Source organism: Pimephales promelas, chromosome 2 (genome assembly GCF_988280905.1).
Source record: "Pimephales promelas chromosome 2, fPimPro1.hap1.1, whole genome shotgun sequence".
In the NCBI taxonomy this organism is placed as follows: Eukaryota; Metazoa; Chordata; class Actinopteri; order Cypriniformes; family Leuciscidae; genus Pimephales; species Pimephales promelas.
Genome location: NC_142770.1, coordinates 42561786 through 42584392, shown reverse-complemented (window position 1 = coordinate 42584392; position 22607 = coordinate 42561786). Strand labels below are relative to the sequence as shown.

Below are 22607 nucleotides of genomic sequence, written 5' to 3'. Positions count from 1 at the left end.
CTATCCTTTTTCATCCAACTCTCCTCCCTCCCTCCATCTCTCCTCCCATTACACCCTCTCACTTGCTCTCACACACACACTCACTCACTCTTCACCCCCCACCACACACATACACTCTCTCCATCCCTCCCTCACATACAGACACGCTTTCACTGTCACACACTCTCTTACACTCACTCACTTACACGCTCGCTCTCACACATTCTCACTCGCTTTCTCACATGCTCACACGCTCTCACTCTTACACTCGCTCTCTCACTCACTCACATGCACACATGCTCTTACACTCACTACTCACTCGCTCTTGCACACTCATGAACTAACAAACATGGCATTGACCTTCAGGCCTTGTTCATCAGCACAGGATGATAAAAATGTTTCCATGTCATGTAGACACTGGAATAAAAACAAAAAGTCATCCTTTGAGTCTGGACGTTCCTCTAGGACCTTCCTGAGGGCATTTTCTTTTTGACTTTCACTCATCTGCAGAAAAGAAGGCTCTGTCACCTTCCCACGGAATAAGTCTCCATGACTACATACCCAGTCCCGCGCTGTAAGAAGGTCTCTTACAATGATTGGCTGTAAATATATATAAAAGGCACAAAATAATGAATATATTTATCTAGCATGCATGCAACTGCTTGATATATGACTAATAAAATAATTTACCCTATCAATGTCCTCTTCAACTCTTTTGCTGAGCGTGGTGGTGGTGGTGGATTTTGACACCCTAAAGACAGGCTCAAGGTTTCCCTGAAGGAGTTGGGATGCTTCATTTGTCCAAAAGGCAAATTTTTGTCCATGCCTTTGGAAAACATGTTAATGTTAGAACTCTATTGTTTTAGTACACAACCTTTTTATTGTCACTTTTCTAAAAGTGGCTAAATACAACCAAGATACTGAAATTGTAACTGTAGAACATGTCATACCCTTCTAGGCAAAACCTCTCCATCAGCTGAATGCACCACCACTGGCGAATCAATGGCACCTCCTCCTAAAAACACAAAAAAAATTAAAAATACATATAAGATACATATGAGTTTAATGGGATACTTGTGTGAAAATCCAGCTTACCTCTGTGAATATTAATGGACAGGAAGTGCAGGTACTGAGAGCATACTGTGAAATACAAATAACACTGTAAGACTTTATTATCTAACAGCTCTGACTAATGAATTATTCTTACCATCAACATGTAAACACCACAGGAATTCTCTGAACACTCTGAAGAGAAACCTGTAAAAGGGATAGTCCATCCATAGTCATTTTAAAAACATCTGCTAGTTTGTTAAAACATTTAAAGGTCCCCTGACATGAAAGTTTCACTTTCTGAGGTTTTTTAACATTAATATGAGTTCTCCTAGCCTGTATTTGGTCCCCTTTTGTCTAGAATTTTCAGTCAGAGTTTTGACTTCAGAGTTTTGGCTATCTTTCTCTGCCTGTGAGAAAATTAGATCTCTGATGGACTGATCTTGAATCCCCCCCTTATGGCGTCATACAGGGGAAAGGTACCTCCCCCTTCTCTGCTTTGCCCACCCTTCTCTGAATTTGGCTCGCCCTTGAGAAAACGAGCTAGGAACAGGAAGTACGAACATGCAGGCGTGATTTGAGTTTTTCCAAGAGAAATAGCTTTGAGATTTTAGTTTTTCCTTGAGAGATTGCATGTCTTGTAAACGAGCGAAGCATGGAAGTTGATCAGTGTTCGGATTAACAAATTGAATACAAAAGTATTTTTAAGTTCCTTCATCCGAGTCTCTGAAGAAACAATGGGTTAATTTTATTTTCTCTGGAAGTGCGCCGACACAACGTCCCAAAGTTTTGTATGGTCCAAACATTTCCCCAGCGACTGTTTCCTCAACTCGATCAACATCTGAAAATAAATCGATCAAGCTTAAGTTAATCTTTCTCTCAAAATCGTTCAATACTGTTTATGCATCAGTAAGTCAATCCAGTGACTAAAATATCAACTTCACATCGTTTCTTTTAGTAGGATGAAAATAATCTTATTTAAATTCTGAACAAATTATACAGAAAGCAATCAAAGAACAATCTTTCCACACAGCGCAAGTTTATCTGGACAACTTGTTATGAAATTAATGACGCACGTTACACTGTATAACGAAGCTCTTACTGTATGTACATCATCGTGTCTACATTGCTGAAAGCATTGGAGAGAGCAGAAACTGTTGCAATGATAAGATCTTCATCCTCGCGATTGACAGACTGTCCTCTGCTCACTCAATGCTAATCACGGCAACATTTTATGTGATGGAATAGATCTAAATTCTTTAAAAATTCTCATGATTCATCAATCTCGATGGCTGTAATAGTAAAAAATAACATAGTAACATTATTAGGGCAACCCAGGAAACAACAAAAACCCCATGTTAGGAGACCTTTAAATTAACTTTACACAATTCCATCCTTTAAAAAAAAAAAAAAATCATACCCCAAGGTCTCTTCCTGTTTTTTCAGTCCAGGTTCCTGGGTCAATAGAGCTTGCAATGTGCCTGCAATGTGTCAACACAAAATAGATAATATGTAATTAAATTATCAGTTATGTATGCTGATAACGGGGCTTTTAAATTAAATTGAAGCCTGAGAACAAGGATCTTATGTGAACGAAGCCTGAGAACGAGGCTTTTATTTGAATGAAGCCTGGAAACAAGGCTCCCCTTGGAAATTGTAACCAAATAACATGCCTGGAACAAGGCTTGTAAATTAATCTCTTTTGTCTCAACCTAAATATGGTTCTGAAACTGTCATCTCCAAAACCATCAGGACGAAGAGAATCAAGGAAAAGTATCTCCCTTTTAGCTACCACCATAACCTGCAATGGGTATTTTGTTAATATCCATGAAAATAGAATGGACTAGCTTTTGAATTTAAAACGTTACAGCTAGAAAGATTATAGTTAAAAAAATTAAAAAAAAAAAAAAAAACTCAACACAGAGCAGATGCTCCAAGCTGGAAATAGTATGAGATCCTTGGACCTCAAGTTTTCCTAACAGTATTGGAACAAAATATTATTCAATAATAATAAACTTCTGTGCCTGTTCCCAAAAGAGTTATTATTAGTTGATAAGTATAATAGCAAAACGTACAGGCAAACAATGCACTGGGTCCACATTTTGGTTTTTCCATGTGGGAACCACATAGAGGTCCACAATGTGAACATCTTTTCCCTTATGGAAAGAACATTATAAATTACTGAACACACATACATTAAAATAAATACTTTTTAAAAGAAGATATAATAGTATGAAGTACATGTCTTTGTGCAGCTTCTTCAACAATCTTGAGGCAAGCATTTCCAATCTGAAATTAATTGAAAAAAGATTGCATCTCATTGAAAGCCTTGTGGAACATTATGCATTATCTGGGAATTTTGTTTTTTTTGTGTTGTAAACTAAGATTGAACATACGCACATTAGATTCCATGCACTGGCTTAAACCCAGGCTCCAGAAGTCTTCTCGGGTGAGGCAAATTTTGCCTTGCTTTACAATCAGCTCTCCTGGCGGACGATTTTGTCTAACACATACTTTAACTAAAAACAAAGAGCATTTGACATTATTTAGCATTGGCTATTTAAATATGTTTAAATTAAGTTTTACTAAAATTGAATGTTTACCAGTTCATCTTGAGTAGGGCCCAAGTCCTTCTCCCACTTTGCTCCTGAACAAGCATATGGATGCTCTATCTGCCGCTCAAATACTGAGTAACCATGGTCCTGGAGAAGCATCCTCTCAGTTGGTCCATCTGATGATCCACAAATACATCACAATTAGTAACAAGAAGTTTTGTGGAATTTAAAAAAAAGAAATTTCATATATTAATGAATTTAGCATGTAATTGAAAACTGTTTTGTACAAAGTTTATCAAACACTCTTACTTTTCGATCTGTAGTATGTCCTCAGTCTTGACACATTAACCTTCTGGCAAGTTGACCCTTCCGCAATCGTAGCCACCCCTTTGGAAGAGATGCTGGCCACAGTAAATGGTCCTTTGTGCTGACTAGTAAACGTGTCTCCTGTCCGTCGTTTCTTGGGGTCCCCCGAGAGCAGAACATCATCACCAGCCTGAATTGAACATACTCGCACAAACTTCCGCTTGCGATTTTGAAATGCCTTTTGTTGCATTCCCTGTGCGTGCTCTATGTTGCGAAGAACCTACAAAGAAATGAATTACATTCTCCACATCTCTTAACGATATATACAGTGTAAATGTGTACAAATAAAGCGGAATCATAGGAAAGAAAATACATAGATCAGCCTCTGCCTAGCCTGCCTAATTCTGAGAAATTCACCACTTCTTTGAATAACCATTATTATTCAAAAACAAACCGTTTTATTGAGAAGTTTCATCTTATTGACTCTGGAGTCGATGTCATCTTCTGGGTCAGTAACTTCAAAATCATCTCCCATGGGACAGGCATTCATGACCTCTGGCAGACGAGGGTGTCGATGGAAGAGTAGAAAGTATGGACTGTGTCTAGTGGAGGACTGATCACATAGGAAGCTTCTCATTTACTATCAAATGTGTATTAAATGAAAAAGTAAATAAATCAATTTAGTTTTCCCATTGACATCTAACAGTAGATATAATAAATATAACAAGTAAATGTGTTAAGACCTGCTTTGCAGTGTTGATGCCGTACACCACAGCAGGAAGGTGGAGGTCCCAGTCATTGTGGCTGTCATTAACATACTTTCTGAGAGCACGCTTGATGTTCTGATTGGTTCTTTCATCCTGTACATATCAATGAATTTATAAAGTTGATGAATAACCAGCCCAGGCTCATATGGACCATATGGAGCTGGTTAAGTGATGCAAACTTCAGAATTTATAAGTTTACAAATCATGCACTATGGTTAAAAGGGTTTTGAGGTCATAACATAATAATGTGCAAGGAGCCACATGAAAACATGTCATTGGTCTACCCTTGAAACTACCCTTGTACTCATAATTGTGTATGAAAATAATTAAAAGCGCTTGCTATTTTACTGCCTCTAGTGTTCATTTCGTTTGGAATCTGAAGTGACATGTATAAATATGGCCACAGGAACGTTTTTCTAAACATCTTTGTAAATAACCGCAAGACAACAATAGTACTTTAAGTATATCCTGTTTAAGAGTTACCTGTCCGTTGGTTTGGGGATGGTAAGCACTGGAGACAGCATGTTTAATGTTCAGCGCGTTGAAAATGCTGCTGTTGAGCTGCAGAGGGATCATCGGTTAAATTTGCAAGACTAGAGTAATTGCAGACAACAACATATATGTTGAGAGTGACTTGAGTAGGGGAAAACAATTAAACCTTTACAAAACTCACCTGGTTGACAAACTCCTTCCCTTGGTCGGTAATTATTTTTCTGACCGTGCCGAACAAGTACAACTTTCTGATTATTTTTGCAGACACCTCAGCTGCTGTCTTAGATTCCAGGGGCGCTGCAATCACCCACTTAGTGTACAGGTCAGTCATGGTAAGGACATACTTCTTGTTGCGTGCCGTTTCTGGCAGTGGTCCAATCAGATCCAAACCAAGCACCTCCCAAGCTTCTTTTACCTGCATGCCACAAAATTAGCATTACTCAAAAGCTGGTAAAACTGTACGCAAGCTTGATATTAGCTTGTTAGTTTCATCACTATTACCAATACATCAGATAAACATTGTATTAACCAAATACGAGTTTCAAATTCAATTCTACATGACTCTTTATCTATTGCTGAAGCATTTAACCATCATTTCTCTTCTGTTTGCTCTACCTTAATATCCAAATCTGATTTGGGTACTGGTTTTTTTAAATAATGCTTTGCCCAATCGTAGTTCTTTTTATTTTAGGAAAATTCAACCAGATGAAGTGCAAAATGCCATAAATAAACTAAAAGGGAACAATGGTGCTGGACTGGATGGTTTAGATAATAACAGTGGTGGAGGAAGTACTGAATCTCAGTACTTAAGTAAAAGTAGAAATACCCGGATAAATATTTACTTTAGTAAAAGTAGAAGTAACACAATGACAACCATACTTAAGTAAAAAGTAAAAAGTACTTTATTTTAAATGTACTTTAAGTATTAAAAGTAAAAGTACTTGCATAACAGTTTATTATCTTAATGTCTATTTTCCAATGAAACTTGCTACTTGCTACTTAACCGGGCTTTTACCCCCTCATAACTTGAGACAGGGAAGTTTGAGGATTTAATTCATTATATTACTCTCCACATTAAGTGTGATAGGTAAGAATAAAGTGATATCAGTTCAAAAAGTTATAATAACATAGACCGTTTCCCGGGAGGTACACATAACGTTACTTACAAAAATAAGTTATCAATGAAATAAATTCAGCAAATAAATGTTGTACTAAAATGTAAATGTTTGACAATAAATATATAACAGTAATAGAATCGCTTTACAGTAAACAGTTTTTTTTTTTTTGCAGTACTAGCCTATCTTATATTAATGACAAGACCATGTAAACAAACAAAAAAACACAGCCAATGTCCAAAGTGGCAATTAGTTAAGATAACGGACACAGCGCATCAATGATCATCATGTTTGTAGCATGATCCAGGGGATTAAAACGTCCAAAATATATTTCAGGCCTAGTGGAGTTGGTAACTAATAATAGTAGTAAAAGTGTAAAGTTGCATACAATGGAAATACTCACTAATGCAAGAAAAAACTACCTCAAAAAACTGTTATCTGAGCTGGTGTCCAGTAACTCCAGTTGGAATTTTCACCCCGATATGGCTGCCGCGCTACCGAAGCGCCATCTAGTGGCCGTTACCAAAAAAGCATCAGAGTTTCGCCTTTTGTTCTTCTATACTCTTAATAACTATGTTTGGCAGTAAACGAGATTAATTCATGGTGTAATTCTGAACCTCTTGGCTTGCCATAATCCTAACCAAACGAAACATACTACACACGGTGTGTTTCCTATGCACGTAAAAACTAATTTTCGCGTATGAGTTGCATGATAAACACACTGCGTGCGAGACGCATTTAGTTGATATACTGTATCTATGGCAACCAAACGTCACTGGTGAGACAAACGTGCAACGAATGATTACGTCAGATTACGTTTTGGCAGGGGAAAAACTGATCAGAAAATGTAACGAAAATGTAACAGAAGTTGTAGAAATGTAGTGGAGTAGAAAGTATAATAATTGCTGCAAAATGTAACGAAGTAAAAGTAAAAAGTAGGCACTATTTATTGTACTTAAGTAAAGTAAAGATACGTGAAAAATGTACTTAAGTAAAGTAACGAAGTATTTGTACTTCGTTACATTCCACCACTGGATAATAAGTTGATCAAACTAGCTTCCCATATACTTATGTATCCACTTACTGATTTATTCAATCTCTCTTTATCTTCATGTGAGTTACCAGCTATCTGGAAGTGTGCACGCATCACTCCAATACATAAAGGAGGAGATGTATTGGATCTGAATAACTATAGACCCATATCTATTATATGTTCTATTGCTAAAGTGTTTGAAAAATTAATTTATAATCAACTTTCACATTTTCTTAGTGCAAACAATTTATTATCACCATTTCAATCTGGCTTTAGATCTAACCACTCTACATCTACTGCCCTTCTTAAATTCACCAATGATGTCTTCTCTGCTGCAGATAATGGTGAACTCACAGGTGCAATATTTATTGACTTGACAAAAGCCTTTGACCTTGTTGATCACTATCTTCTTTTAGATAAGCTCTATGCTATTGGCCTGTCTAAAAATGCAGTATTGTGGTTTAGTTCATACCTCCATAATAGAAAACAATGTGTCATCCTACATGGAAAAAAATCCAATCTACTAAAGTTAATAATATAAGGGTCAAGAGCCCAACTAAAGCAAACACTGATCACCATAACGGTGGCTTACAATTTGTGATTTTCTCCTTCAGTGATTCTGCTTTAGGTGTCTTCAATAATGCTCAATCATCACTCGATTAATCACTTAATTATCTCGTTAACTTTACCACTCTTGAGTGTTAATTTAACACTCATATCTGCATCATATCTTCCATCTGAAAGCAGGTGAAGGTGATTTACTACTAATCAAGGAACCGGCTTTACTGATTAGATGCGCATAACAATAACAATATCGTTCAATATACCGCCCAGCCCTACACAAAATGTGTAAATGGTGCTTTAAAAATAATTTGATAAAAATGTGCTGGTTCTCTTGCTGTTGAATCACAACAATAAAACAAAAAGAATAACATATTTGGAATAACATCCTGGTGAGTTAAGCTACTACTTGATTATATTCTACTCATCAATCAGTTTATAGCATCTGATTGCATTTTCTTTTGCTGTTCTCAACATAACAATCAGATCCAACTGAGCAGAGAGAAGCTAATGTTAAAAAGTCAAGAGCCCAACTAAAGCAAACACTGATCACTATAATGGTGACATCAAACCAAACTATTATTTTCAATAAATAATCAACATCTTAACCTCGGTTAATTTTCAATAGGAACTTTTGTAGATGTCTACCAGAAATAAAGAAAATCTGGTTAGTAATAAGTGAAGCTGGTAATGCTGTTTGTGGAGTTGTGTAATCAGATCTTATGAGATTTAATGTACTGTATCTTCAGTTGATTTTAATAAGCAGAATCACTGAAGACAAGAGAAACACAAGAACTAATTGCAGCCACAGCCTTAAATGAAATCAGGTGTTCATCAATAATGCTCAACCATTATTCAATCAATTAATTATTTCATTAACTCCCACACTGATTCAGTGTTACATTTAACAGCCTGTAGTGTGCACACTGAGCAGTGTTCATTTCATCTGGGCAAACCCATCTGGGGCCGCCATGGAAACCTTGGACAAAACTGGCTGGGTCCCAGTTAGATAGCCCAGGTCAGACCAATGTGGGCCCCACATGACTGTGTTGGCTGGGTAGTCTTATTAGTCTTTAAAATGTGTGCATGAAGAATGGGTCAAGATTTTTTTGTTGTTATTATAGAGATTCTTTAGTCACCTCTTTTTTTTATCTATTCTCACAAAAATCATGTTGTTAAGTAAATGCTATTTATTAAAACAATAATAGAGCTGAGCTTGCCAACCATGTCTGAGATGAGTCAGCAAGGAAAGAAGAGGGTGCGTGGCAGTGTGATTTTTAATTTTAATTAGCAAGAGATATTCACCTTGTTAAAAAAAAAAAAAAACTATTTTATTTAATGATGTAGGCTATGGTTTGTTGGAATCAGACAAAAAGTAGGGTAGACTGGGTACATTTGAGACACTTTTTGCGTTTTGATTTTTCACGCAAAAATAGATACTGAAAAGACGTGAATTTCCACATGACATGCCACATGACATTCCATTAGCTTGTAGACTACGATATTATCAATCAATATTACTCATGAGTAGTTTATATTTTCCACAATTAGCTCATAAAAATAAGGTGCTTTTTGTTTCAACTGTACCCATATGTGGTACAGTTGAGACAGTACCATGGTACAGTTGAGACACCCATTTTTAATGATGTAAAGGTAACTAATCATTCATTGAAAATACAATAAATAAAGACATATAAAAAAAACAATTGGGCAACATGTTTGTTTATTCATCCATTCAAATTCATTAATTTTATTTTAATTAGAACTGGTTAAATTTTATAAAACAGAAACAGTATATTTTACATGTTAATTAATAATACACAGTTTAATGATCACTAAAAAAATTTTTTTTATTTCATTTGCAGCTTATGCTGGCTAATTATGACATTTAACCTGTTATCATTACACTGAACAACAAAATAGTGTGTTTCCTAATTTAACTTTATCGGGGGTATACAGTTGAGACAGTGTGTCTCAACATTACACAGGCACGTGCCCGTTTCGCCCGGAAAGGTAATGGGCGTTAACTTTCCGGACAACGTAAGCGACAGTTTAGCCAATCACAACACACCGGGTCAAACTAACCAATCTGAGCCCACTGCCTGTTTCTGAGGGAGTGGTTTCACAGACTCAGGAAGTCAACCGCTCCTTCGAGGACAGAGGAGAGCGCGGCTGACAATTAACGTGAAGTTTATGAAAAATAAGACTTTTTAAAAACGAAAAAAAAAAAACGAATACATGTTATATTGCACCCCATGAACACAATCATGCAAAGAAAAAAAGCAGTCAAACCCCCCCCCCCCCCCCCCCCCCCCCTAAACTGCGTCACAAAGTGAAATGCTTTCAGATTAGACTTTGAGCTATAAATTATTGTTATATTAGGTTATAAGATATTATATTCACTTCTTAGTTACAGATACCCGGTTTGTTCAATATTGTTTGAAAATGTTGAATTTGATGATGTTTACCGCTGCTGTAATATTGAGCATACGCAGCGATTGTGCAATCTGCGTGTCATTCTTTACTTTATTATTTTATTATAATCAGCACGCAGTTAACCCATGTATGTTAATTTATATACTACTTAACAACTGTTTTCTTTGTTGCTATTTTGTTTATTATAGACCACACATTTGTGAAGTACTGTAACATGCAAAGCTCCTTTGAATAAATCAGTTAAACTGGGGTTTCATCTCGAGTTTCTCTTGCTGGAAACACACAACACTGTCTTGACTGCATTAGTCCTGAACCCCTTGAGTGTCCCATACGCTCGTATATAAAGGTTAATGGACTGGAGATGATGTGCAAAGGAGAGAAGATTCAGAAGCAGAACAGCAAAATTCAGGAGAACAAAGAGAAAAACTCTCAATCTGAATTAAAGAAGAAAGGATCCATGACACATTATCATCAGGACAGTGTGGAGGCAAGAAGACCAGACTGTGAGTATTTTAACATCTAGAACTTGATGTATTAAATGTCTTCTTACACGCTCTGTAATATTTCCACTTATTCTTATCTTTGTTTCCTGCAGTCTCTCATGATGAAGCTGTAGACAGTCATTCACTGAGAGACATTAACAGATGAAATATAATACGCTTATGGACAGAAACTACTGATGTGTGACTGCTGTCTGAAACTTAAGAATATTAAAGGACACAAACGGAACAGAGATGTTGGATAAGGATTCATCATTCCCAGACTCGGACGAGCGATCCGAACTCGGACGAGCGATGAGCGATGGACCTTCAAATGTGTATAGTTTCCCACAGATCATGTGACCTATAAGAACAGTTTGTTTGTGGGATTCTTTTAAATATGAGTGATCTATTTTGAAAAAGATGTTTAATGCTGAATATTTCTGCTCTGAGAAAGAAAAGCAAATCACACACAGCAAAACAAGATCAAACTGAAAATGAAACTGACTTTGTTTCACAGATTATTCAGCGTTAAAGAAAGATAACTAAATTACACACACACACACACACACACACACACACACACACATCAGCTGATTCACTTCCCTTTGTTACGGTAGACCTACCAACAATATAATATAAAATAATATGTATTTCCAGACAGTCTGACATGAACCTGAATTTTGATTTATTGCCAACTTTAAGCAGCATTAGTAAAGATATCTGCAGTTTATTTAAAAATAATGTGTGGTGAAACTAAAAAAAGAACTGATTACATCAGAAACTAACAAAACAATCAAAATGTCAATAATCAGTAATTTTTCAAAACTCAAAACGTCCTTAAAGTCCTTAAAACAAAACAGGGAAAACAAGCTATAAAACCATTTAAGACTGTGTTTTACTGTACCCGATGTCCTAAAACTGTTACTAGAATTAATTGTAAATAAATATATACTAGATGTATTTTTGAATGAAACTAATTTCACTATAGTAAGCATGCAGGGCACTACCAGTGAAATAAACCTGAAAAATAAATAATTAAAAAATCTTGAAACTTAAACAGCTTGTTTGTGTGTTTCTTTTCATGTTGTACTTTCTTTTTCACTGGCCATTGACGAGTATTGATTGAGTATGTTCATCACTAAAGCTTTCATAACTAATCAATTAGTATTAGTATCAATTAGTAACTAATCAATAACTATTTCTAATTGATCTCATGCGGCTGCAAATAGAAGCAGAGGGTAAGGGCACTCCCAGGTCCCTCCATGACCTGAACCAGCGCCTGAAGCAGGCCAGGAAGTCCAAGAAACTGCTGTGGGAGGATATTGCTGGCAAGCTGAGCCACCATTTCAAGCACACCTTTGTGCCAGAAAAGGTGGCTCGTAAATGGATCACATTGGTGGAGGCCTACAAAAAAATAAAGGACAACAATTCATCCACAGGGAGGGCCCCAAGTAAATTTCAATTTTTTGATGAGATGGATGCCCTCTTAGGAGGTCACCATGATATTGTCTTCCCTGTTGTGGGAACAACCATGGGCCTGGATGTGCGCATGCCAGATGCACTTCAAGTCAATGTGTCTGCACCAGACATCTCACCTGCACAGTCCACTAGTGCTCCCTGAGCAATTCCTCCTCTCCACCTCCGTCACCTCCTCCATCCTACTGTGTTCCTCATCCCACTGTTACCAGCATCCCCCCTGACACTCCAAGAAGGCCACGCAAGCGCCAGAGGGAGAATGAGCTGTTGGCATTTCTCAGGGAGTCTGAGGCACGCTGAGACCCTGGCACAAATGAAGGAATCTCAGGAGAGACTGCTTGCCCAGATGGTGGAGAAGATGTGAAATGTTTTTTTTTTTATTCTCATGTTAATGTATGTTGAATTGTTTACATGCCGTTATACAGTTTATTTTTAATAGAATTAATTTTGTTAATTTATTTAAATGATTATTTTTTATATTATTTTTATCCAGTTTAATTTTATTGAATATCAATATTATTGTATTATTATTATATTTTTCAGTGTTATCCTGTGTTGTCATATTTGTTATTTTAATAAAATATTAAAATAGTTTTAATATTAACCAAGCCTTGTCATGTTTGAATGTTACTAGTCTTTTCAGCTACAAAATAACTGGCCAGTGAAGCACAATGAAACATTAATTTAAGTAATTATTGCAGTATTTCAGATTAATATAAAAGCTATGCCTTTTAAATCCATTTTTTAGTCAGATCATCACCATCTGCTGATAGAAAATTAAATAAAACATGTTATTGCATGGGTTTACCACTAGATGCCTGTATAGGTCTCGATGGAGAGGCTTGCGAGTTCTCTTAGTTTTAAGATGTGGATTTGAATGTTTTTTAGAAATTCTCAAATAATACTTTTTACCAAGGTTTAAACAATAAAATAAAAAAATTAATGTGACGTTTACATTCGCATTATTACTACAGTCAAACCTGTATACAGAGAAAGCATTTTTTAACATTATGACTAATTTTTGTACGACCACTTAGCCTGCTTGAATCATGACCTACATTTTTTGTGTGTGTGTGTTCACATACCTAATACCATAAAAGTCACCAAGTTTCATATCATTCAGATGAAGCTGTGATTTTTATAAATTCAAGACTGAATTTTTTCCGGTCAGAAATGACGGAAGAGCGTCTGGAGGACGAGAAAATTGACACTGAAACCTTAAAAGGTGTAAAAAGACGATGGAAATGTATTAGATACGACTACTCGTTGTCATCCTCCTCTCTTGGACATCCCTCTGGGTGTTCATCACAGCCATTCACAGATCCAAGGGAAAAGTTGTGCAAGAAGCATGCAGCCATGATGATCATTACTACAATGTCCATCCTGGTGTTCTGCAGATCTCTTAAGCAGCGCCACTTGCACTTCATTCTCCCGAAGGCCTGCTCAACAATGACCCTCCCCCGACTGATTTTGTCATTTTGCTGGTGGTCAGCATCGGTGAGGGCCCCGTTGTCACGCTTGGGTGTAACAATGAAGGGAAAGGCCTGACCAGTATAGGCACTGTCCCCGATCAGACGATAGTCCCCCATCTTCTTCTCCTGCTATTCGGTGTAAAAAGTGGAGCCCGCAGCATCCTGGCATCCTGGTGGTCCAGCAAAGATATCAATGAAGCGGCCTTCATCATTGACAATTCCCTGGAGGAGGACAGAGTAGTAGGACTTTCTATTTATGTAATCCCCTCCTCTGATGGGTGGCCTCTGGACCCTGATGTGGCAACCATCCAATGATGCCATCGAGGCCAGAGATGCGCTGGAAGACAGCAGAAGACATCCTCTTCTCACAGCCCATTGGCCAAGACACAAAATTTGTGCCGATCTCTGACATGATGGTCAGTACCTGAAGGATGGCTCTTGCTGATTGTGAAGCATTAAATTTATCAGAAATCTCTCTGAAGCTGTTCTGGTTGGCCATATACCAGAGAGACATCAGGACTTTCCTGAAGCAGTCCAAGGAGCTGCTCAAACCTGGATCTTCTGATCTGGAAATGACTTATTGTCATCCATTTCCAGCATGATCTCCCACTCGGTTCCAGACTTCAGGATGATCTGCTGTCTGGACGTCAGTACAGCCGATACCACAGCCCTACGTGAATGAGAAAAGGCAAAAAAGTTTTTTTTTTAATCAATGCCATTAATATATGTATTTTAACTCGTGTAACAGTACGTCTAAGTTGCTACTTTTCACTGCGTTCGACAGCAAAGTTTGCATCTTGCACAAGTTGTCAAAAAAACATGTATAAAACATTACATTTAGCTTTTAAGTGGATCTATTTTTGTCAACATAGAGCGTTATGTAAAAGAGCAAGGAGTTCAATATCACCTTTAGCGACGTCGGCACTCGAGACCATTTGAGACGAAACTCCTTGAAACACTTGCACGTTCAAATTAGACTTGCACAGACATGTGAAACACTTGCGATACACACTGAAATTTGAATTCAGTGCAAAACAAAACTTCAAAATATAGGCTAAGTAGCCTATAAAATAAACATATATTATTCTGCCATTAATTAGTCAAACGATATTTATTTTAAAGCATAAACTAATTCATTTATTTAAAGCAAAACTAAAACCGGCATTGGGCATTTATCTGTAATAGGCTGCGTTGTATTTGTTTATATTATTATTAATATGTGCTTTTATTTATTAACTTAATAATTTAGCCTATCACCACTTATAGACGGGGGAATGGCTCTGAGTTTCGTTTGTTGGAAATATGAACTGAATTTATAAATGCTTTTGAAATAAAAAAACTTTGCATTTAATAACAAAATGATATTTTTGTAATGAAGATGTCGTTTGGAGTGGTAAAATATTTCCCTGTTCCCTGAATCAAGGGCTTAATTTTAGGAAAACACATAACGTGTAATTCATGCGGTGCGTTCATATTCTGTACTTTATTTATAAGGTGTGTACAGAATTCGATCTTTTAATTTTTAATAATGTCTCATTTAGTCACGTTAATGTTTTTTTTTTCACAGTAACGTTAAGCGTTGAATGTCCTGCTACTATTTGCTTCAGCGTTTTTTCTGTGATCAACTCTTTATTGTCTTTATAAACAAAGATAAAACAAACATTTACATAAAATAAAATAAAAGACAGGGAAGGGGGAGCAACAGACACATCAAGAAATGTACAGTATGACAGAGAACATAACATAAAAAATATATATACATACAATCTATTTGCTTCAGCGTTTTGAATGTAGAAGTATGATAAAAGCACGATAAGCTATAAATATTTATATGAAATGTGTATCGCAGAGTTTCAGTGTGTATCGCAAGTGTTTCAATGTGTTTCGTTTCATACGGCCTCTCATAATTCCCTGCTAGCTGGCGTGCTAGCTAAAATTATCTACTATAACGTCGCTCAAACTTTACCAAACATAATGAAATTTAAGCATACCTTCTGCGTCTTATGGCCAATGGCCTCTTCCTCGGTGTTCTGTAGGTGAAGCACATACTTATTTTGGAGGGCCTGGTACTCGGCCAGTGCTATCACAACTGCTTTCTGGGTGGCGTCCTTTTTGTTCTCCGACTCGGACGCGCAAAACAAATAGAACGCTTGAAGTGTGGACGTGACGTCATATCCGAGGTCCGAGTCGGTTCGTTGGGCATAATAGGCACCATAAACCCCTAGTCAGAGCCTGACTCCACCCACTGGCAATAGTTGAAAAATGCTGAAAAAGTGGGCAGACCCCAGCGGAGATAGAGGGGACGAAATAGATGCTAAAACACTCTATCCTAATCGTTTTCAATACTCGCAATTCTAACTCCTGACTGGTTTTGACGAAACACGCTGGTTTTTATACTGCCAAAGGGCGTAGCTCGTGCCAAGAGTGGTGAGCTGAAACCTGCGTACGTCACGAAGTGCGGAACATCCAATAGGAAAATTCAACTGCAGTAGCCACCGTTCAACCTGAAGAGGGCAGCACTAAGACGTTTTTACACCATATATTGTAGAAATAAAACACTTTATACACAAATCAAAAATGGTACTCGAATCAATGACTGGCATTAAAGGAGAACTCCGGCGCAAAATGAACCTTTGGTCTAATTACACATTGTTACCTAGTCAACCGTTATCTGAGATTTGTTTTCATGATTGCCGAATGTAAATAGTTTTATCTCTAAAAACAGTTTAGCCTATAACGCTAGTATAATGCTAGTATATAGGGCATAGAGTAATGACAAATAAAAATCGCTTGTTATTACCACTAACAAAATAGCCCCACACTAACACGACAGCATAACAAGGGTCCCTACATTCAAACCGAAGCATTGAGAACTTTATCAGTGTCCAAACAGTTTAATAAGAAGATATTTTATACACACAGTCAACTTCGCGAATACAGGAAGAAGCCATCTTTGAAAAATAGTCTCTACCAGTCGATCTACGAACGCCGATCCAAGTGCGCTGAACTGTGCAGAATCTCATATGGTCCGTTGTTTCCGGAAGAAACACAAACACGAACCGTTTTCTTCTCATCAATATGTACATGTAGACTACTGTTCACGCTCACCTTATCACCTTATTCACATCTCACCAGCGCACATGGATCGGTGTTTCGTAGATCGACTGGTAGAGACTATTTTTCATATATATATATATATATATATATATATATATATATATATACACACTTATGTTTTTGAATTGGGAGGTATAGGGAGACCCATGCCACTTTTTTTTAATCTCTATTGCCAGTTTTGGATCAGGGAGTTGGGGAAGTAATTGTACTTTATTTTGTGTATTAGGGCAGTAAGAAGTACCTATTACTCTTTTTGTTTGTTATTTTGGGCTGTCGGCTCCTGAGATAAAGTCCCCAATTGTAATCTAACCCTAGTAAAACCCAATAAATATTGCTTCATTGGCTTTTCCTTCAAAGAAACAGTATCGTTTCCTTTTTTTTTCTTTTCAATGTTGCATCCTTTACCCTAGACGGGGCGTAACAAGAGGCAAGTGGATAAATTTTGCAGCAATAATTATGTGTGTGTGTGTGTGTGTTGGTATAGATGTAACACTGTGTGTGTCCATGTAATATTTGTAAGAGAAACTCCTCTGCAAATCCCGAATGCGACCGCTGTGTCCCAGTGAGTTTCACTGCATCTAATGTTGAAACTCTGTCACTGACACACACACACACTAATCTCACTCACATCAACCTCAAATCTGGAACCACTTATTAGATTTATGGCTCTGATTTTCTAGCAGTTTTAGAACATGTTAAAGTTAAAAGTTAAATTCAACCCCCGTAAATCTAGTTTTATATATTGTTACTGTATATGTGAGTTTTGATGTTCGTCATCAGTCATACACTGCGTGAAAAGAGCTGTAATCGGGCATGTAAAACTCCTGAGTACTCCTGTGTACTCCACAAATAAACGTGTGTATACGGGAGTTTGCTGTCCCGTCACACAATCCCGAAAACTCCTGGATATGTACCAAGTTTGGAGCACAGCAGGGAGCCACTAGGGCCATCAGTTACCATGGTGAATAATCCCCAGGTCGGGGTCAATGCAAGGGAACATTAGCATTTCACACCTTTGGGACACAAGGCAGTGGCCTCCTTCAATTGGTCAGAGATCTTACATAGGATTGGGTGCTCAATGCTTTGTCCCTCCTCTAAACCCCCACACTATTGGTCCAGTTTATGGCCTCATTTGGGTTTATTATTACTCATTATTAATATTCATTGTCATTGGTGTTCATGGTTATAATGTCAAGACAATCAGATAGACAAAGTTGAGTTTGTTATTTTTATTATTTGTAAATGACACTGGGCACATGGCATATATATTTATATACACACAGTCAAAACTCTATATATAAAAAAAAAACATTAGCACAGAATACATTTTACTATTAGTCATACAATAAATAACCCCATATAATATATAAGGCCTGTGTATAAAACAATATAATAACCCGAACAACCCACACCGACTTTCCATCCAATATGGCATCCTACTCTTCAGACATGTGGTCAACTTTTGCAGTCTTCCAGATAGCTGCATCTTCCTCTGTCTGGAGAACCCCAGTCCTGCAGCTCAGTAGCTGCAAAATGGGAGGGAAAAAAGTAATTAAACCACTGAAAATATCAAATGTGTTGGGATGGGAGCCTCTCCCAGGCTGAGGGTTTTACTCAGATTTATATGTATTTATACTTACTCTTCTTTTTCTTTGTCTCATGAGCATAATGATCCTGCTGTCCTCCATCTTGTCTTTGTTGTCATCTTGTGTCATCCTGTAACCCCTTCACACATTTTTAAAAATGTGTTTTGCAGGATGCTAGAGAGATGGAGATAGAGAGGGGGAGAATATGTTTATTTGTAACTAACTAATCTATACAGTTAAAAAGTTGTAGCCTTGGTACATTCTCTTGTGACTTACCTTTAACAACAGCAGGATCTACGTCCGGTACAGCCATTAAAAAGATTATGACCTCGAGGTTGTGGGGGGAGGATAGACTGTGAAGCAGTAATTAATGAAGCTTGATTAAAAATATAATTTAGAAGAAAAGACTGTTATGAAAGCATAGTTTTAAAGATATACCTTGTCTGTGCGTCATATTTGTGTATGTTGTTTTCCCCATTGTGCAATCTCCATACAGCTTCCTGTAAAAATCCAACATAGTATGAGGGCTCAATTCGAATAGATTTATAAATAAAGCACACAAAGTTAAGCAGACACTGTGATGGTCAGAAAATAACTTACCGAAACAGAATTATTCCCAGCTCTCTTTAATTTCTTTGAAGCAGGCTCCTCTTTTGCCTCTTTGAGCTCATTGATGTCAGCCTCCATCTTATCCAACCTCATGTCCATCATCTCCAGCTTTTCAAATATCCTCTTCAAACTTTCATTTGCCATATACAGCAGTCTGTTTTCGTTCGGACTCAGAGATTTAATAGCCATATTGCCCCTATGTAAAGGAGTAACATCTCCACTCTGCTCTCCGTAACACTTGTTGAAGATTGACACAATGTAAAGCCTATCACCTTTCCTGAATACTAATGAGGGGGGCAGGGGAATAGGGGCAAACTTGAGCCAGTCCCAAAACAAATTAGCATTTAAAAAGCCAAGCCATCAACTAACAGCATGTGGTCAGACAAGTTCCTGTTTCCGGGCCTTTACAGGCATTTACAGGTACGCATAACAAAGTTCCAAAGATCCCTGCCAAACAGCACATTTCGCGGGCGTTTTCATTGTCCGAATTCTCCCGTATACACACCTTTTGACGCAGTGATAGAAGATTATGAAGGAAAACACCTGTTTGGTCCTGTGTATCCTCATCTCTCGTTCTGCAGGGTTCCTCTCAAACTCCATCTTTCAGTTGTTTCTCCTGTGGGAAGACGGAAATATTCCCTGCGTTTAATCTTTGCTTTTTTTATTTTACCTGATAATTAATAGAATAAATGTTTTAACAGTTTGAAACCAGTGTTGTATAAAGTAGAAGTAGAAAAATATATAAATATAAATTATAGTATAAATTAATAACAGCAGTCAAACAAAGTTTAAAGTGAAAGTAAAAGTGTCAAGAGCCCAACTAAAGCAAACACTGATCTCCATAACGGTGACTTACAATTTGTGATTTTCTCCTTCAGTGATTCTGCTTGTGATCATCAGGTGTCTTCAATAATGCTCAATCATCACTAAATTAGTCACTTAACTATCTCATTAACTTTAACACTCTTGAGGGTTAATTTAACACTCGTATTGTCCATCTGAAAGCAGGTGAAGGTGATTTACTACTAATCAAGGAATCGGCTTCACTGATTAGACGCGCATAACAATATCGTGCGATATGTCGCCCAGGCCTAGTTACAGGTTTTGTTTTTTGAAAATAATTTGTCAAAATAATTATTATATTCAAATACCACAGTGAATCAGGCTTTTTCATGATGATTATAAAACCATCACCAGGTAATGTTCTTCACCTGATTCCGTTACACTTTGTTACTGTAAATGTGTTTGACAAACACACTGTCACAGCAGTCAGAAGAGATCAAATATATAATAAGTGTAAAGAGCCTGGTTAATGGAAACACTAATCACTGTTATGGTGACTTCAAATGAAACTGCGTTAAACCTCAGTTAATTCTCAATAAAATCTTCTGTAGGAGTCTGACAGAAATAAAGGCATTCTGGTTAGTAATAAGTGAAGTTGGTAATGCTGTTTGTGGAGTTGTTTAATCCTCCTCTGCTGAGATCTTCAGATTTAATGTCTTCTCTTCAGGTGATTTCATTCTCCTTTTCTGTTCTCTTCAGAGGAGTAAACTCCAGGTTCAGAAAGTAAAAGTCCGCCTCAGTATTTTGTTCCAATCACCTGGATTTGCTTATTAGCAGTTTTTCAGTCAGGAGACAGAAATCAGCTGAAATGAACTGTCAATCCGTTCATGGCTAAAAGTAAGACATGGCAGAATTTCTACTTTCTACTTCTACTTTATACAACACTGCCCGAGCAATTGTTACTTGGGCACTTTCCCATTGAAAATGGACAATACATTTCTATCTGGATAATTTAGATCATCACCTTCAGGCTATGACCCTTTAAAAGAGTACAGAGTTCTGCTGGACTGACTCGAGCCAATCACCTGAGCTGGAAATGTCACATGACTGACTCTAGAGCTGCAGGGAAATTACATCATGTCATCACTGATTGGCTGATGAATCAACTCATTATCATCTACAGTATATACTGTAATCTGAACAATACTGTATAACACTGTACGATAATATTCTGTAATCATCTTTCATGTGTTCATTATTTCTGCCTAAATGAATATGTGCTGTTACTGTAACTGCATGATTGAGTTATCTGTACATTTCTGATGTGTGGCCGTTACTGTGTCACAGTATGTATAATCACTTTACAAATAAACGTGAAAATAAAAATAAAAATCTGAAGTAACCCCGAGATTCCCCTTTGACCCTGTCGTGCAGTCTCCCTCTACAGGACATCATCATCACAGCAGAGTTAAAGAAGATACAGATGAACATGTTTTACAGCAACAAATGAAAACACTTACAGATTTCACTTCATCAGGGAATATGAAAATCAACACGTTGTCATTTTAAGGGAATCATTATTGAAGTGAAACACAAAGATGTCAAATGTAAGTCACTGTAAAATATCTCCATCATCTCCAGATTGAAGAATATGCAAAAACTCATTTCTGAACTGAAGCTGTTCAGAACAACTGATCAACACTTACTCAATACTCAATATCTACAACTGATCAACACTTACTCAATACTCAATATCTACAGCAGATCAACACTTACTCAATACTCAATATCTACTGCAGATCAACACTTACTCAATACTCAATATCTACAGCTGATCAACACTTACTCAATACTCAATATCTACAGCAGATCAACACTTACTCAATACTCAATATCTACAGCTGATCAACACTTACTCAATACTCAATATCTACAGCAGATCAACACTTACTCAATACTCAATATCTACTGCAGATCAACACTTACTCAATACTCAATATCTACAGCAGATCAACACTTACTCAATACTCAATATCTACAGCAGATCAACACTTACTCAATACTCAATATCTACAGCAGATCAACACTTACTCAATACTCAATATCTACAGCAGATCAACACTTACTCAATACTCAATATCTACAGCAGATCAACACTTACTCAATAAAGTCATTTGCGCCAGGTGCAAGATAGAGCCCTTACAGTCACAAAAAAAGAGGAAACATTAAAGCATGAGTTGCTATAAGTTTTGCCATTTAACACAAATTATAAATGAAGGCATAGTAAATAAACGTGTTTGTGTGTTTTCTATTTGTCCTCACACACAGAATATGATGTGCAGTGTTCATCTTTGTCCACTAGATATCAGAAGTAAATTTGAGGAGAAACTCAAAGGCCTTTAGTGTCAGGATCAGAGACAGTGAAGAGAAATTAGAGAATCTGATATGAAGCTCAATGAGGATCATCATGTGTCACATATGAAGCACAAAGAGACTCAGGCAGAGTGGGGAAAGTCAGATCTACACTTTCTCTGGACCTAAATGCATAATGCGGACTGTCAGTCACTGCTTTTCAATGTCAGAATATTTGAGATGACCAATCAAATCAAAGTAGGCAGGGCTTTTGTTTATGTGAGCGCAATGCTTCGTTTTCATCATATTAGACATAAGACTAATAATAAATGTACATATTGTGAATGAATTTAATAACTTTTACCTAGCGTCCGTTAATTTACGTAGCGTCCGTTGCCTTCAGTAAGTTAACTAATCTAAGAAAGTGATTCTAAAA

The 22607-nt window shown here is 37.1% G+C and overlaps 3 protein-coding genes and 1 long non-coding RNA gene across 4 annotated transcripts in view; 1 reads left to right on the top strand and 3 right to left on the bottom strand.

Annotated features, from left to right (window-relative positions):
* LOC120475645 (NLR family CARD domain-containing protein 3) overlaps nt 1-22607 on the top strand; it is a 297421-nt gene that overhangs the window by 188727 nt on the left and 86087 nt on the right. The gene's annotated exons all lie outside the window — the stretch shown is intronic.
* LOC148997444 (uncharacterized) lies at nt 49-1218 on the bottom strand. Its single transcript, XM_089122662.1, has 5 exons — nt 1187-1218; nt 1075-1119; nt 930-994; nt 670-805; nt 49-579 (listed from the first exon to the last, which is right to left on the bottom strand). Exons 1-5 carry the CDS (start codon nt 1193-1195, stop codon nt 313-315), a joined length of 522 nt encoding a protein of 173 aa, XP_088978788.1. The 5' UTR covers nt 1196-1218; the 3' UTR covers nt 49-312.
* LOC148997443 (uncharacterized) lies at nt 3283-4242 on the bottom strand. The gene is made up of 4 exons (XR_016147316.1): nt 3894-4242; nt 3633-3760; nt 3430-3548; nt 3283-3318 (listed from the first exon to the last, which is right to left on the bottom strand). It is a non-coding gene; the product is annotated as an uncharacterized LOC148997443 (long non-coding RNA).
* On the bottom strand, nt 18056-19558 carry LOC148997442 (uncharacterized). The gene is made up of 5 exons (XM_089122703.1): nt 19028-19558; nt 18866-18927; nt 18704-18780; nt 18482-18601; nt 18056-18367 (listed from the first exon to the last, which is right to left on the bottom strand). The coding sequence occupies exons 1-4, from the start codon at nt 19223-19225 to the stop codon at nt 18579-18581; spliced, it is 360 nt and encodes a 119-aa protein (XP_088978829.1). The 5' UTR covers nt 19226-19558; the 3' UTR covers nt 18056-18367; nt 18482-18578.